At 46.2% G+C, this 17,714-nt stretch overlaps 1 protein-coding gene across 3 annotated transcripts in view; it reads left to right on the top strand.

Annotated features, from left to right (window-relative positions):
* Positions 1–17,714, top strand: part of MEIS3 (Meis homeobox 3) — a 47,071-nt gene that overhangs the window by 2,534 nt on the left and 26,823 nt on the right. Inside the window, exons 1-4 of one of the 3 annotated variants that reach the window (XM_078380106.1) lie at positions 1,368–1,716; positions 2,834–3,036; positions 10,096–10,243; positions 17,010–17,060. In XM_078380106.1, coding sequence (XP_078236232.1) covers positions 1,627–1,716; positions 2,834–3,036; positions 10,096–10,243; positions 17,010–17,060 — 492 coding nt within the window. In that variant the 5' untranslated portion in view covers positions 1,368–1,626. Of the gene's footprint in view, positions 1–1,367; positions 1,717–2,833; positions 3,037–10,095; positions 10,244–17,009; positions 17,061–17,714 lie in introns of those variants that run through there. The other 2 variants (XM_020787334.3, XM_078380107.1) reach the window with 2 other exon arrangements.

Genomic DNA, 17,714 nt, shown 5'->3' with positions numbered 1-17,714 from the left:
CCCTTTGGCTGGCAAGTGTCAAGTGGCTCAAGGGGGGGGGGCGCTTGAAAGAGAAAAAGAAGGCCTGCCTCTTAAATATTTTGAGAGCATTTTCTTTTCAAAATAGCTGTCATTCCTATAGATATATAGATAGAAATATGTAGATAGAGAAGAGTTATTGTCAAACCCCTCCCATCCCTTGTAACTTTGTGGATTGGTGTGAATTTGACTATAAAAGCCGAGAAATATTGTGGTGGTCTTTTTTCCCACCCGGGGAAAAAATATCCCCATAGCAAACTTCAGCAAAATATATGCACGGGCATAACTTCTTTTCCTCTCTTCCCCCCCCCCCTTCAAAAGCCTTCTTCTCTTGGGTAAGCTGTTCCTTGACTTTCTTTAGCCTTTTTGCTTTGATTCTGCATTGCTCTTTTGAAAGCCTCAATGGGGCTGCTTTGTGGCATTTTGTGATGCTTTTCTGAAGGTTTCCCCCTCTTTTTCTCTCCTCTGACCCCCCTCCGTGGAGCGGTAGAAAAGATCCCCCTAGCTTGAAAGGTTAGGGTTAATGTGCCTTCAATAAAGCCAGTTGTAAGAAATTGAGGGAACTTTTTGCCTAGCAAGGTTAATTCCCAGCTGCTGCCACTCCCCTATTTATTTATTTATTCATTCATTCATCCATTCATTTTTATTGGGGATATTGCAAGCACCCTACTACTAAGTTTGGGGCGCAGTGTTTCATGTCACATAAAATGAGCCACTTTTTCCTTCTGTGCGCGGACACACCTTTCCAATAATGGTTTAAATCCATAGCCTGTTAGATGGAAGTTTCACCTTACACTTTTTCTCTGTTAAGGGCAGTCTTTATCACTTTTAAAAGTATCCAGTCCTTTCCGATTTAAGTTTTTCGAACTTTACAGATCAGTGGTTCCTGTCTAGGCGAAAGCGAAGGGGGTGAGAACCTCGGTCATGTTACACACAGCAGGGAATTGATTCTTATTAAGATAATTCGAAATATCGAAATGATCAATAATGCATTGAGAACCCAGCATTTGGTCTAATTCCTGCACCGGAAGAATTTGAAAATGACTTTAGTTGTTTCTGTGGGTGGAAACACTAGGACGTCTCGGAAGGACCGTGTGTAAGCGAGGGGGTCTGATGTGTTGTTTGTTTTTCTAAAAATCGAATATTTTGAAAACTCCACGAATTGAACCACAGGTCGGTGGAGCTGAAAGCTACTTTGAAAGGGGGGGGGGATGGAGAGAGGGTTTAAATAGATTTGTCCTTGTGTACACTTAACGGCTGAGATAAGGCACGATTTAAATATGAATAGTTGGCAGGGCGAAAAAATTTCACCCCATTCCACCCCCAGCAGGGAAAAAGAATTTTCTTGTTGTTGTTCTGATTTTTTTTTTTAAAGAAAAGACGCCCTTCGTTGAAAGTAACTTATGATGCTGAATTAATGATGGAAAAGTTGGCCTGCTTCCCTTTAAAATAAGAAAGGGCAGGGGAAAAGAGTTAAATTTTGATTTCTTGTTTTAGTTAAGCTAGTGGGAAAGAAGGACGGATGAAGCTGCCCTGGACAGGCGTGGAGGGGAGGGGAATTCATTGAGAATAAAAGCCAAGCTTTTTGTAAAGTCTGGGTGCAGAAGCATGGAAATCGAACTGGCTTTGGGCATGGGGAGGGACAGCTTTCCAGTGTCAAAAACCTTTTTTGGAAAATTCAGGCCGTTCGTGATAGAAGTGCGCCTTTCTCTCCCTTGAGCGCTTTCAGCGTCAGGAACAAGATTTTGCTCTTTCTTCTTCTTTTAAAGTTCTCATTTCTTTTTAAAGTTTGCAAAGAAGAGATGGGGTGGGGGCCTTCATGATTTCCTCCCAAACAAACAACTCCCCGCAACCAGATCAGCTTTGCCTCTTCCCTTTTAAAAGGACATCAAGGTCCTTTCAGGGGTGGGCGGGGGTGGTTCTTGCAGTTTAGGGAAGACAAAACTTACCCGGGAAAGCAACTTTGCTGATGGATTTGCAAGGAGAAATGCTGAGGTGGGATCCTGGCAGGGCGCCTGGGCTTTCTTGAGGTGGTGGGAATGTTTGGCTGCAAAAAAAAAAAAAAAAAAAAAAAAGGATCTCTTTCACAACACGAAGGCGCGATGCAGTTCTATGGGCTGAAATTAACAAGACCGGCTTCGTGAAATTGATCAAGGGCGGCGTGAAATTGACTCAAGTGGCGAAAGGCAGAGAAAAGATGGAAATTCGGGGCCGACGAAGAAGAAGTAGTAGTTTGGGGCTCTCGTGAATGGTGATGAGGAAGAAAGGGCCCGGGCTGTCCTGCAGGGAGATCTATAGGATCCAAACTGGAGGCCGGGGTAGAGGGAAGCTGTTTGAATGGGGATGTGGGAGGGGGGGGGAGGCGAGTGGTTGCAAAGGGCTGAAAAAAAGTCAACAAAAACATTCACCCCGATGGAAAACTCAGGAAGGTCCGAACATTAGTGGAAAGAGAGGCGGATCAATAAGGGGATAATAGGAAACAGCTTGGCCATGAATTCTTCTATCCTTGCGCTCCCTCCAAGTTTTTGGGGGAGGGGGGGGAGGGGAGACCCTTTTCCAAATTACTCGGTTTGATTTAAAAGGCATTTCACTGCTTCCAACTCGCAGCAAAATTTACCTTTAGGTATGATGACAGGCGGATTCCTCACCGCCCCCAAAATCTAGGGATGCCATTAATTTACACTTTAGGATGCCGTGTTGAGAAAATTTGGGACAGGCGCCCCGATCGGGTATCTAAACTTTGTTTCTCTTCTCCTCTCCTCCCCCCCTCCCCCCCTCCCCGGCGCCCTTTCGCACCTGGTTCTGCTTCGGCCAGTACGATGAATTGGTACATTACGCCGGAATGGACGGGGTCTCTCTGCCGGCCTTTGGAGATCCGCACACCGGCCGGAGCCTGCAACATCACGCTTTAAACCAGGCGTCCCCTTATGGATCCACAGGGGTCAACCACCGGCCCGGGTTACCCCCGGCTCTGGGCGCCAACGACGCCTTGAAGAGGGAGAAAGACGAGATCTATGGGTAAGCCGTGCGAATGCTCTGACACGCGGAAACGGGGCGGCGGAGGGGGGGGAGGATGGATCGGGGCCGAAAGTGCGCCCACCGCGCGTGGGAAGCAACCGGGTTTCCAAGGGCCCTCTATCCCGGCTCGCCTCCAAAACCTGTGCGCGTAAAAAAATAATAATATATAAAAAGCTTTTCCTTCTTTGCCCCGACACCTTTCTGACTGGGGAACCGGCTCTCTTCTGCTTCTCCTTCCACCGCCCAGATGTTCCAACCTCTGCTTCCCCCACGAAGCATCTGTCCCCGGGAGAGTGTGTCCCATCGCGCTCCATTTGGGGGGGGGGAGGCTTTCTTACAAGCCGGTAAACCGGCCCAGGAAAGGTCCCTTAGGCGGCTAGAGAGAGCTGGGGAGACTTTCCTCGGAGCGCATCGGTTCCCTGGGTTTTAAGCGCCGGCTTCCTGGGAAGCCGGCTTCCGAGGAGGCGCACCTAAGGCGGTGCTGCGGAACCGCAACACCCCCCCCCCGGAGGCTTCCTCGGAAGGAAATCCTTCTGGAAAGATGGGAGACTAAACTTCCCAGTTCCAGGATTCCGCTGCCAATGTTGCCGGGAAAATTTCTCCAAACTTTCAATTCTGCCCGCATCTCTCTCTCTCTCTCTCTCAAAACCCAAGAACCTCAGACAACAACAACAACAACAACAACAACAACAACAAACCCGGTGGATTAAATCTGATGGCCCCTCAAGCACCGCTTGAGTATATATATATTTTCCTCCTGCTGTTACTGGGTTGATTCAGTACCATTTCCCTGTTCTTTTTGAGCCTGGGGGGGGGGGGGTCAGTTCAGGCTCTGTGCTTTAGGAGCCTGCTTGAGCACAAATAATTCTCCACACCCACACCCTTCTCTCTTGAACGTGGCTTGCTTTCAGGTAAACCTGTGTAAGGCTGTAATTGGAATTCAAAGCCCTTTCTGGCCCTCTGCACCCCGACTGGTTTGTTTGACCAATCCCTGCCAGCCCGCCAGCCAAATTTCTATTAGCGCTTTTCTCCCTGAGCTTCCATGCCAGCCAGACAATTTTTGATTTCTGCTCAGACTGCTGCAGGATCACATCCTTCTTTCTTACTCCTGCTTCCCAATCCTGCACCCAGTTTCCTGCAAAGAGACTGGTTTCCTTCCACTTCCGATCCACGTGTTCATTATTTCTAATCTCGGGGAAATCTCGTTAGGAACAGATCTGTTTCTCTCTTAGCCATGTCTCGGAATTGTTCATCCTGGCTCAGGGTTTTATCAGCATTCCAGGATCTCCTTCTAATTGACAGAAACCGGGTTGCACACAAGCCTTTTGTAGACTGGAGGTATGAAATTTGGGACGTACTACAGAGATGGTGGCCCAAGTAAGAAACAGCTGGCCTTTATGTTAAAATTTCAGAATTTTATTCAGGACCTAGAACAATTACGAGCATCTCTCTTTGTATAATATAATCTGGGGGAAAAAATCTATAGGAAATTTAAAGGAAAATCCTTTGCTGCCAATACGTGGAGAAAGAAGATCAGGCTCACCAAAAATTAGGGAACAAAAGGGCAAAGGAGAATATAAATAGAAAAGAGAGACGCTTGGTGTTTCTGTGTCAGTCTGTAAAGGCTGAGATGTATCTTTCTCCTTTTTCATTGAGAAGACAGCCTCCAGTGGCAAGTTTGGCGCATCATTAAAGGAAGGAAGAGAAGGCAAGAGACACCCCCCTCATCATGGAGTATTTGGTTCCTTTTTGCCTCAGTTTCCCTGTCTGTAAACTGCAGTAAAATCTACTTTCCAAAAGGAACGAGGTCATAAAGTATTTTTGCACCTGAAATGGGCTTTGTCCAGGATTTGCAATTAAAAAAACAAAAATGAAATGAGAGGTCAGAATCTTAGGTGTGACAAGTTTTTGGATGAAAAAAATACCGAAATCATCAAAATTTTAGAGAGAAAGAAAGATTAGTATCTTCAAGACCAAATGAGTTTTATTTGGTATAGGTTTTAATGAATTTCAGTCCCTTAGTTGCCTCTGATCCAGCATGTGACAATTTAGGAGAATAATGGCTGTAAAAGTTGTTAGTATTTCCGCTGACACAAGAGTCTTTGTCTGCAACAGAGTCACACAGGTATATTTCCAGTGCCCTGAGGAGCATTTTGAAGGGGTGTCGTGACAAGCAGAGTCACCCATCGTGGTGTCAAGGAGATCTCTAAATAGCAAACTAAACATCAAATAAGAGGGTGTTTGTGCCTGAACTCCACCATTGCATGTATGGAGCCGGGTATGGTCAGAAACAGGACGCAAGGTTAGTGAGGATGGTCAGCTAGCTAGAGTGCTTCTTAGAAATACCGACAGGCTGCACTTCAGGCTTAAGATGGGGAATGCTTTGCAAATGGGCCATATTTCCTCCACCTTCTGCAGCAGATCCGTTCTGCCACTCAGCTGATGTGGGAAAAGGTCGGTCGGTTTCTTTGGAGCTTTTAATCACCGCGGTGAAGGTTGTGTTTGTGTGGCTAGATATGGATGCTCACCTTTACGAGCGCAGGGTGCATGCGGTGCTTCCCGGTCACAACTACAGAGATGACGGTTGTTTTCAGGAAAGGGTTAATATCATCCAACCATCCCGGGTTTACTGCTCTGAGTTAGTCATCTGAGCTGGTTTGCCAAGGGGGGCTTGCTTGGATTGCTGTGCCTTTGGTGGCGGGATTGGTCCCGAGCGAGAACATTTGTTCTGACTCGACCCATCTCTCTTGTTCTAAGTCCCCAGCATTCAGGGGTAGACTGCTGTTGAAGCTGGAGGTTCCATTTTGTCACTGCAGTGAACAGGCACCGATGGGCCTTCAGTATGTATGTTTTTGAGTCACAGTTGGTGAAATCCCACAGCTAGCATGTGTAAGGTAGCAGGTAGCTATTTTAAAAATCAATTATTCAACCAATGTGTGTGTGTGTGTGGTGGGGAAAAGGTTCATCTCTGGCCTTTGGAAGCCATTTATACAAGTGTCTCTAATTTCTGGCTCAATTCCACACCTTGTACAGGTTGACTCTTGGGTTAGCATGATGTGGAGCGACTAGAGAAACCTCAGGTGGCAATCCAAGTTTGTGCATGACACCCAGGCCGTGGAGTCTGGTTTAAAACTGAGCCATGTGGCCGATGTGTTTCGGTGTGGTTAGCCTTTTGTCTCCAATGGTTTACAGATGCACAAGGTTTGGTGGTTTTTCTCCCTCCTTCCACACATGCTTTAATTCACGTTCCTACCAAAGAAAATATGCCTCAATGTGGCCAAAACCTTTCATGGCCTCAAAGCGCTGTGGTGCATGGTTTTCTCCGGTTTTATTTATAGAGACAGCGGCCCGAAACAGTGAAAGCAGACGATAACAGGCCAAAAAAGACATTTAGACAAAATACCTGTATCAGAAAAGCTGAATGGAGCACTGGGGAAGGTAGAGTGACTCCTGGTAGGGAACTAGATAGGAAAAAAAGCGTTTCAGAAATCTTTGAGGTTGTTAAAAGTGGTTTCTGGGACCACTCCTTCAGGTTGTTCAAAAGCAAAATAAATAAATAAATAAAGTAAAATAAATTTTAAAAAGTTTATGGGTTGTGGTTAGTTGTCCGGGAGCTTTGGGTTAAGGAGAAGGGTGGTCTAAAAAAAGAGTAAGCCAAGAAAGAGTGAAAGAAGCTGTTGGTGGCAGGAGGCTGTCTCTTCTTGGTCAGGAATCTGGGATAAGATAGAACTGAAAAGTGGCAACTCCTGAACTCAGTGCCCTCAGAGACAACATGCTGACAAAGCAGGGGGAGATGTTATAAAATCATAGGATAATTGAGTTGGAAAGGATCTATAAGGCCATGAAGTCCAATCCCCTGCTCAAGGCAGGAATCACCTTGACATTTTGCTCTGACCTCAAGTCACATCCTTGAAGTATTATTATTAAATTTTCATCCCACTTACCTTCTCTGATTGCTGGCTTCTGAGCACTGATCATATCTGAGACCCCTCCGCTTGGCCCTCCTGAGATCTCCGAAAGTGCATGCTCTGGGACTGAAAACCTTAATTAGAGGCAAGTGCCATTGTTTCGGGATAATTAACTTTCACTGCGATCAACCAGCTCCCTCAAAATATCAAACAGAGACCTGTATCTGTGATCACTTCGAGAGGCAAGGCAGATCTTTTTGAAAGGCACTCATCTTGTGGCTAGCAAGCAGAGAGCTGAGTCAGTGTGGCATGTCAGATAAGGATTTTTGGACTAGGGCCTGGGTTCAAATCTCCACTTGGCCATGGAAACTCATTGGGCGAAGAGCAATGGAAAGCCACTTCTTGAGCATCTCACATACATCAAAAACCCATATGTCAGGAATGATTTGATGGCATGTAACAACAAGCAGGATGCTGAAGCCTGAGTTATGACCTATGTCATCTCCCTAAGCAGGTTTACATGCACATAGGACTAGTATAGCTCAGTGTTTCAAGTTTCTGAAGAAATAGGGTTAGGGCTGGGACATGGGTTTCTTTAAAGTAACACAAGTAGACGTAAGTGGAACTCTGTCCATTCACGGATCACACAGAAGCACGTGTCTGTTTTACCACTGCATGTCTTCTCAGCTGAGATCTGCTATGCATCCTAGCAACATAACCATACATATAATTGTGGTCCATACAGGTTTGTGCTATTTTTCCTACTTAGATATACATGTGCAGATTATCACTATGCAACATGATTCTTGAGGCTTACACCTTGATCTTGCATGCTTGCATGAAAGGCGATCCCACGGATTTCAGCGGGACCAATTCTACCTTTTGCTGGATGGTGCCCCACAGAGTTCAGAGGTGCTAGAAAATTTCTGCACATTGACCAGATTTTTCACAGCTCACATCTTTGATCCAGTGGAAAGATTTACGGGCTCCTCCAATGGAGCTGTGCCGTCTCTGTCCTGCACCCTCTTCCGTTGACAGCTCTGTCATTAAGGTAGTGGTGAGAAAAATGGAATATCCCACTTTATAAATCCCCTTTCCGTTTGCTCGCTGAAAAGAACACACTCCAGATTGTCCTCCTTTGCTTCCTCCTCCTACTTCCCAACTTTTGAGGACTCCTTGGCAGGACTGGAAATGTTACACTTCCCTGCATGGTGAAGCTTTTAAACCAACGGTTAAATATTTGCTGTGTTTGAATAATTATATAAATGCCACTTTTCAACGGTAAGGAAAACACTTTAAAAAAAAAGAAATGTAAAAAGTAGGGTGCTGAGGACTAAAAATATAAAGGCTGCTGTCCCCAAACTCCCATCCGTGGTGCACCCCAATTTTGTCAGCCAGAAAGTTTGGGTAGCACAACCCTGAAGCCATTTTAATGGAGGAGACAAAGAATGTCTTTTTGGCATGATGGATGCTATCCATGAATTTCGACACAGGACAGAATTCAGCAGAAACACGAGTTAGCAAACAAAAAGTGGTGTGTTCCCCCCCTTTAGCCAACTTCTGCTGTAGTTTGGGAACTGTGGAAACTGGCTTTAAAAGCTTCAGGAGAGGAAAAAAACAGCACAAGAGAAACATGATGGATCTCCGCTCCCTTCGTCTTTGACTTGCATCTTACAGTTTGAAGCTTTCCAGCCGTCTTAGAATGGAGTATTTTTTTTCCACCCAATGAGACATTAAAGTACTCTGCCTGTATCTCTCCTCCAATGCCCCCTCCCTCCTCAAATCCCTGGTTACAGCTAGCAATGGTTTTAATTTTAATTTTTTTTTCCATTTGCAATTCGGGGTGGCGGCGGGCTGAGTTAAGCAGGCAACGTTGGAATGTTTCAGGATCCCGCCTTCCTTTTCTTAAAAAGTTGAGTTTTGTTTCACGTAGTAGGAGATGTGAACGTTCTGGGGAAACGCTCACTTAACGGTGACACCGTCCGGGGCCTCTGCTGCAAATATTTGCGTAACATATGGTGCGTGAACTTGTATAATCTACAGTTGGGAACACTTTGTCTTACTTGCTACCCATCCAAATCTTAGGAGGAAAGGGGGAGCCGGGAGGATCGAGAGATGCATTTTACTGGTTGGACTTCGGAGCCACTAAGACATAAATCATGGAGCAGGCTGGAGGTGGGCTTCCCCCCCTGCTATGGAATGAGATCTTTGAAATAACGCTGACCCCGGGAGGAATACAGTTGTGCAGTGCATATATGGACATTTTGCAAAGGAACTTTTCCCCTTCTTGATTTGCTCTTTTTAAAAAAAAATCATTTTTATCCTTAAAAACTTAAATTCCAAACTTTGTGCAGATTTTAACAGTTGTGAATTTCTTTTTCCCCTCAAGTCTTTTTTAAAAATATATATTTTGGAGGAGCTCGGAGGAATTTCCACGCCCCGTGCATGTTTGTGAATGCACAGATTCACATCACACCCAATGGCAACATGGCACTTCCGCATCCTTTGGCATCAGCTGGGTTGATGCTTCCTGGTCTCACCTTCAGAGTCCTCAGGTGGGAAGCTGGTGATGGTAGCAAAAGGTGCAGAGATGTAAGGAGGGGCATCTTTTGTTCCTGGGGAATTGACATCTCCAAGTCCCTATTTTATTCCTTCCAGAAGGCAGAGTGAGCCCAGTGTTGTAGTGGATAGAGGGATGGACTAGGATTCTGGAGACCAGGGTTCGAATCTCCACTCAGCCATGGAAACACACCGGGGAAGTGGAACTGTAAAAACACACCTTAAATATCTCACTGAAAGTCCTATTGGGGTTGCAACAAGTCAGTTCCGACTTGATGGCACATAAGACATATGCAGAAGGTAAACGCTTAGAAAGGAGGCACTTTTGCCCAGTGAATTTTACATGTACGGTAATTTTCCCTTCACCTTGAATTGTTCTTAAACACCAGTGACTGGAGGTCCTTCGGCTTTGTGTTATGCTGATGGAGGGGCCGTTCAGGAGATGTGAGAAGCCCCGCACCTGGGGCTTACAGTTTGCTTTGGGCCCTTTCTTCTCGCACCCACATTCCCTGGTTCCTCTGCTAAGCTGAGACACAAACAGGCGTATCTTTGCTTCTGTGCTAAACCCTAAGCATCTTCTCTTCTGTGGCAGGCACCCCCTGTTCCCGCTGCTGGCCCTGGTCTTTGAGAAATGTGAACTGGCAACCTGCTCTCCAAGGGATACGTCTGGCTCTTACCCGGGAGGAGACGTCTGCTCGTCGGATTCATTCAACGAGGACATTGCCGTCTTTGCCAAACAGGTTGGTGTCGGCCGAATGCAAGGCACAGAGGGGAGAAGAAAGCTCTGCACCCAAGCAGAGGAGGAAGCACGACCATGAGGTCATGCTAGCTTACAAACAAAGCTTCCAAGTTCCTAGTCCATCAGAATGCATCCTAATGCTCATGACCACTCATAGCAGTTTCTGGCCATTGACCCCCTCCATGAAGGGTCTATTTATGGACTAGTTACCTGGAGGCAATTCTTTACTCACCGTAGGTGACCAGACAACTCCTTGTTCCCAGTTGTGCATAAGGGCTAAAATCAGGACAGGTTCCTTTCAACAGCCTGGTTTTCCAGCATGCTTTTTGGATGGGGAAAGGAATATATTCTAGAGATACCTAGAGACATCTAGAAGCCCCTTTCCTTTGCAGTCTCTGTGGATATATCAGATAGGGTGCCAGGTAAAGCATTTCTATGTGTGTGTATTTATTATCACTATTTCTTCCCCCAAATGGAGCTTACAATGGGACATTTGAGATGTAAATGCAATTAAAAACCAAACAGGTTTGAACAGTAAAGAAAGATTAAATTAAAAAAAACATAGTTCAAACCATACCAATAAAAATAAAGGCAATGGATCACTAAGGAGTCGCACCACAGACCAGATGATTTGAAGAGTTGGGCTTTGAGCGTTAAGTCCCTCCATATCATCTGGTCTTTTGAGTAGAGGGGATCCCTGACATCATCCCGTCATCTGGATTGTTTATTTAACTTTTGTTTGTTGCATTTACAACCAAGAGGATAGAAGGATGTCATCTTTTCCATTTTTCCTTTAAAAGAAGCCTGGGAGGTAGGTTGGGCGGAGGGGGGGCGGGGAGAGAGAGAGATCATGGCCCAAAGTCAGCTTGTGAGTTTCATGGCTCAGTAGTGAAAAGAATACAGCTCTCCTGAATCCTAGTCCAGGACTCTACCTGCTATAACAAACTGCCACACAAGGGGGCAGTCTAAGCCCCATGACAGACCATCATCCATACAGCAATAAAATAGCCCTCTATAACCAGAATGGAAAAGTCTGGTGCTTTCCCATCAGCCTCTGCTTGAAGTTTTTTTTTTGGCCTCACCTGAAGACTGTATTTCCCAACGTCCTCAGGACTGGAGGAAAACTATGAGTCAACTTGGTTTCAAGCCAGGTGTTATTTATTGATTTATTTGATTTGATTTTATTTGATTTATATCCCACCCATCTGGTCTGGTCGACCACTCTGGGCAGCTTGCAATAAGGTGTATACGATAAAACATAAGAATTTTACAAACTGTCCATAACACATACAATAATAAAACAAATAATAAATGAAAGAAAAAATAAAGAAAGAATTAAGTATTGGCAGGAGGGAAGGCCTGAACATACAACCATATTTTTAGTTGACTCTTAAAAGTGCCCAGCGTAGGGGCCGCACGGATAACGGGAGAAAGGTTATTCCAGAGGCGAGGAGCCACCACCAAGAAGGCCCGGTTTTGTGTCCTTTCCTTCTGGGCCTCCCTCGGCGTTAGGCTCCTCAGCCTCACCTCCTGGCTCGTGCGGGTGATCCGAGTAGATCTAGGTGGGAGCAGGCGTTCCGCCAAGTATCGGGGTCCTAAACCGTTTAGGGCCTTATATATAAGCATTAACACTTTGAAGTCAATGCGGAAACGGATGGGCAGCCAATGCAGTGTGGCCAGAGTGGGTGAAATATGTTGGTATTTTCTCACTCCGGTAAGGAGTCTGGCCGCCGCATTCTGCACCACCTGAAGTTTCCGCATCCGCTTCAAAGGGAGCCCCACGTAGAGCGCGTTACAGTAGTCTTAATCTAGAGATTACGAGCGCATGTACTAAAGTAGTGAGCACCCCCGTGTCTAGGTAAGGTCGCAGCCAGGCAATCCGCCAAAGGTGGAAAAAGGCGGTGCGGACTACTGACGCCACCTGCGTTTCCATGGTGAGCGTCGGGTCCAAGTGTACCCCTAGGCTGCTTTTTAATTGTAAAAGGTTCGGGTTGCCAAGTCGGCAGCTGCTCTAGGGGTGCCTTTTTAGAGAAAGTGATAAGCAGGTACGTCTGGACAAGAGATGAACACAAGCTGCCGAACCGAATTGGTGGCTCGTTCCAGTTCGTTTTTTGAGCAAGCGGGTGTTTCGCAATTCCCAACTTCGCCTCCCTCAGTGGGCACCCACTCATCGGAAGTGCCTGGAGGAGGCAGGGCAAGGAAGCTGGGCTCTGCCTCTGAGGGGGTGGGGGCTAGGAAGTGCCGAACACCTTTTTGGCCAAAAAACGAACCAGCACAAAGTGTTGGTTCGGCAGTTCGTGTCCCTCTCGAATCTGGACCAAAATATTTCTGTCATGTGAAGCCACAAACCACTTAGTACTGCTGAGCTCATCACTTCCAAAACCAAGTTGGGCATGTTAATTGCCCATGAATGGAAAATCCCACAGACGCTCCTCGCTTATGGCAAATTTGTGAGGGCCATCGATTAAGTAACGAACAGTTTGCTGCTCTTTCGTGGGAGCCCACATCTGTTGCCAGAGACATTCTAGTTGACAATAGGGCTGGCACTCTATGCAGGCATTAGAATGCAACGTGAGCATCAGATGTGCAAGTTGATCCATCTGGCCCAGGACCGCTCTCGATTTCTTCCTCTGTTTCTCTGAAGGAATGCCTGGGCCTGTGATGCCATTAAGGCTGCACCATCTAATGTCTGTAAGTATGAGGGAGAAGTCAGTGACAGTAAGATCTACACAGACATTAGACTGTGTAGACTTATTGGCATTACTGGCCCCTGTGTGTGCCCATAGGTGTTACTACGAATATTCACATATCTTCCATCGGTCTGTCCTGCACCCTGGTATCCTTACGGTAAACATAGCTGAGGGTCTTGGAAGTTCAACTTAGAGGATTGCCCTGTGTGGAGAGTATTTACACCTAGATCCGTGGAGGATATGTTTCCAGAGGAGCCTACATGAATAAGCCTGTTGTGGCAAAACGCCCCACAAAGGACTTGAATGGCAAATAAGTTGGGTTGTTTTGGCATAAGCTTTTGTGAATTGCGACCCAGTTCCTCCAGAGAAGACCTCTGCAGTCCACAACAACTTAGGCCAAAAAAAAAACACCACATACACCCTACTCTTCAAGACTAGGTATTATGGCCACCAGCTTTGAACACCAGCGATCCTTCCCAAACGTTGTTCTTCAAATGTTGATGGTGTGAGAGCTCCCAGAATTCCCAGCCAGCATGGCCAAATGGGATTTGTAGTCCAGATAACATCTGGGGATCTGTGTTGAGCCTTGTGGCATGATAAACATCACAGGTTTTACGAGAGCTGCCCAATTCCTTGTGAGCCAAGAAATGAAGATCACAGAAATCAATACAAGTGGGATAGTTAGGGTCCACTAATTGGCATTGACTTCGTTTCTGAAGTCAATGGAAGAGAAGGATCAGGAAAGGCTAGTCTTAGGCCTGGAGGAGTGGAAGATGGTTTTTCAGGTAGTTGGGATCTCCTTCCCTCATTCAGCAAGGAGACATGGAATTTTCCCCTGGAGTCTTCCCAGTCTGGCACCCTCTAGACGTATTAGAGTGTAACTCCTATACCTCTTTAGGAGGAGAAGAGTTGTAACCCCAGTGGGGTGACAAGTTGGATAAAGTTGGTTTCCAGCACAGGGAGAATGGGGGGGTTGCTTTTGTAAGCCAGGGCCGGCCCTACCGTTGGGGAAAGGCTGATCTACGGTGGTGTTTATCTTCATTCTGGTGGTGATGTTGACATTACTGAAACAGAGACTTCTACATTGGCTTGGGCATGTTGTAAGAATGGCTGACGGTTGGATTCCAAAAGATCTCCTGTATGGAGAATGAGTGCAGGGAAATCACCCCAGAGGGAGACCGCAGCTGCGATACAAGGATATCTGCAAGCGGGATCTGAAGGCCTTGGAAATGGACTTCAACAGATGGGAAACCTGGACCTCTGAGTGTTCAGCCTGGAGGCAGGCGGTGCATCACGGCCTCTCCCAATTTGAAGAGACCCTTGTCCAGCAGGCCGAGGCTAAGAGGCAGTTCTGAAACCAGTAAAACCAGGTAGCTGGACAAGGGACAGATTGGATTTATCTTCAGTGTGGAAGGGATGGTCACTCCTGAATTGGCCTTCTCTGCCACACTAGATGTTGTTCCAAATCTTCTATTCAGAGCACGTTACCATAGTCTCTGAAGTACTGAAGGATGCCTAAGTCTAAGGTGGTGATGATGTTGGAAGAAACCATGGATTTTTGCAAATCACTGCCCACTGGCCCTTGACACTGGTCGGCCTGAAGTTGTGTGAACGCTCCCTCGTCTCTCAGTGTCTGTAAGGGGCACTTCAGAGTCAGTTTTCCAAAAGAAAGAGTCCAGCACATAGATGCCCTGAGCGACGTACATGCAAATGAAGAAGTCTTGGGAGAACGAACGTTTGAGGTTAATAAACTCTTAAATGCTTTCCGTGATGATCAGATGGAGCCATTTATGACTTGGGCCATCAAGTCAGTCAAGCAGAAAGCTAACCACATAGTATAAAAATATGGAGTCGGTTGATAATCTCCTAACCAATTCAGATCCTTTTCTGGGAGTGGTTCTACACACCCATCTGGACTGCCCAAGTCTGTTTCAAACAAATCGTACCGCCTCAAGCCATGGACCTCTGAACATGTGCAGAGTTCTCGCTCCATGGCCAAAACCAAGTCTACATTTTAAAAATCAAACCAACCTAATAGCAAAATGTTTTTGAGTGGGTGTGGCGTGCCTCTCCCTTCTGGTGAAAAGCAGCTTATTAAACAAGTCTAAGGTGATTTTAGAGTGAATGATTCTTAAGTGGTTATAAAGATCTCCAAATGTCTCCAATATGAATGGACGGCTTTGCCCCCCCCCCAAGCCGAATGGCAGCAGGGGAAGATGGTGTGGGATAAAAGGGTCCATTCACCTCCCTTTGGATGGCAATCTTAAAAACCTAGTTAGGGAGCCATGCTTGATATTTCTGGATGGAAAAAAAAATCAATTATCTGCTTATGGAGACATGTTTTTAGCAGCTCATAACTAAGGACTTCCTGGTCTTCTCTCCCCGTCCCCAATGTGGAAATTTTAAAGCTGTTTAAAGCTGAAACATTTCTATTCCATATAGAAATTCTAGTTGAAGTAGTCACCTTACTTTCTCCAGTGGTAGAGCCAGCCCTAGCTTACTCTTCAAGATGGGGGGGGGGGGGGAAGTGGGCTTAGATAAAAATTATTTATTTATTTTTGTTTGCTTGTTTATTTGTTCTATTTATAGGCTGCCTTTCTCATGATAAGGAGACCTGAAGCATCTCACAATATTAAAAAAGAATAGAATAAAAAGAATAGAATTAAGAGCATACCAAGTGAAAACAACAACAACAACAAATGGATGAAACTACAGTGGTGCCCCGCATAGTGACGTTAATCAGTTCCAGGAAAAATGTCGCTATCCGGAAATGTCGCTATGCGGGGGGGGAACCCCATAAGAATGCATTAAACTCAGTTTAATGCGTTCCCATGGGGACAAAACTCACCACTAAGCGGGAATCCTCAATCCGGCCGCCATTTTCGCCGCCTCGGTAAGAGAGGAATTGGCGCGAAAATGCTTCTTCCGGCGGCCATTTTGGAACCGCCGATCAGCTGTTCCAAAACATTGCAATGCGAAGATCGGTAAGCGAAACGCTTACCGATCATTGCAATGCAATGTTTACCCTATTCAGAACATCGCGATGTGATCGCATTAGTGATCGCAAAAAACGCGTCGCTATGCGGATTCGTCGTTAAACGGTGCGCTCGTTAAGCGAGGCACCACTGTATAGGCAAATGAAAATATCACGGAATAATTAAAAGCAAGTAAACCTGAAAGACTATCTTGAATTTCAAAAAGCATTCAGGGACTCAGTTATGATTATTAAAAGCTTGCCCGAAAAGGCAGCGCTTCAGCTGTTGGCGGAAGGGCGGAAGGGAGGGGGGCCAGCCTGAATTCCCAAGGGAGACCGTTCCATAATTTGGGAGCTGCCACCGAGAAGGCCCCGTCTCGTGCCCCCTGTCCACTGCGCCTGACAGCTTTTGCCCTGGGGTCTGACATGAGTCTGGTGGACAAGTTACTTTTCTGGACAAGGTCCAGAATTGCTGAACCAGCTGGCTAGAAGTCATCCGGGAGGTGGACATCTTAATTTTATTTTTCTTTTTTCAAAGCCCCAACCCAAACTGGGGCTCCGGCCACCACAGCTGCATCCTCGGCAAGGCTCCGGAGCCCCACCCAGATAACGGAGCGGTCTCCGGCGCAGGGAGAGCTGCAGGATCCCTTGCAAAGGGAGGCCTCCCCCCCCGCAGTCTGCCCGGGTCTGCTTAGTGTCCTGTGCCTATTTACCACCGAGAGATTCCTTCTTATGGGGGGGGAGGAGGGGGAGGAGGCCTATGGAAGGAAACTGACCTTGTCTTTTAGAGAAAGGGAGGGGAAAAATGTGAAGGAATTTAAAAAGCGCAGGGGGCTACTGGAGGGAGAGACAAAGAGGTTGCAAACCCTTGAAAGTGAAATATACGTTTTCTTGCCAGCTGGAAGTCTCGGGGGACCCAGAGTCGCATTTTTTGCTGTTACTTTACAGTTTCTGGGAAATGAGAGAAACAGATTTTTTTCCCCCCTCTCTCTCCCAGCAATGCACATCTTATACACTTCCCTCTATCATGTATTCCCCGTACTAACGCTCTTTCTGTGTTCTTCTGTTCCTCCCTCACCCATTCCCCAAATGTCTGTTTTTAGGTTAGGACAGAAAAACCTTTATTTTCTTCCAACCCTGAGCTGGATAATTTGGTAAGGATACCTTTGCTCTTTACTATTTTATTTTATTTTTTTTTGTAAAAATTGCCAATAACATAAAACAAAACAAAAATCTGGAAATACTCTTCCTTGCCAGTCTGTCCTCTCTCTCTCTGTCTCACACGGAACTGTGGAGGCCTTTCTTTCTCTCTTTTTTTTTTGTGATAACGATCCCCCGTTCATATCTCTGTGTACGAAATGTGTCGTTCGCCATTCAAACCTGCATGAACATTATGATCAGCTTTAGATCTATGGTTAGCCGCAGGCAGCCACTGGGGCCAAACATAGTTTAAGAAAGGGCCGCTGCCTGGCTGGTCCCTCCCTCTAGAGATGATGCCTGCTTAGCATAAGAGTTCCTCCCGAATGGTCTGGTGGCCGCTGTGGCCGGAAGTATTTTTTGCCCAATTTTGGCTAGTAGGCCAGCTGTCAAGTCTTCCCAGTCAAGGTGGATTTGGCCACTGAGATCCATATCTTCATTACTAACAGACTACTGCAATGTGTTGTATGCGGGGCTGCCCTTGAAGACTGTTTGGAAGTGGCAGCTGGTGGAAAACGCAATGGTCTGGCCTAGGGTTTGGGAAGATTACCTTTTGGACCGTCACTTGGCATGCACTTTACAGATCCTATCAGATTAGTCTTGTGAACCTC

Source organism: Pogona vitticeps, chromosome 9 (assembly GCF_051106095.1).
Source record: "Pogona vitticeps strain Pit_001003342236 chromosome 9, PviZW2.1, whole genome shotgun sequence".
NCBI classification, from domain to species: domain Eukaryota; kingdom Metazoa; phylum Chordata; class Lepidosauria; order Squamata; family Agamidae; genus Pogona; species Pogona vitticeps.
Note: the sequence above shows the minus strand (reverse complement) of the source record. Positions and strands in the feature narration are given on the sequence as shown.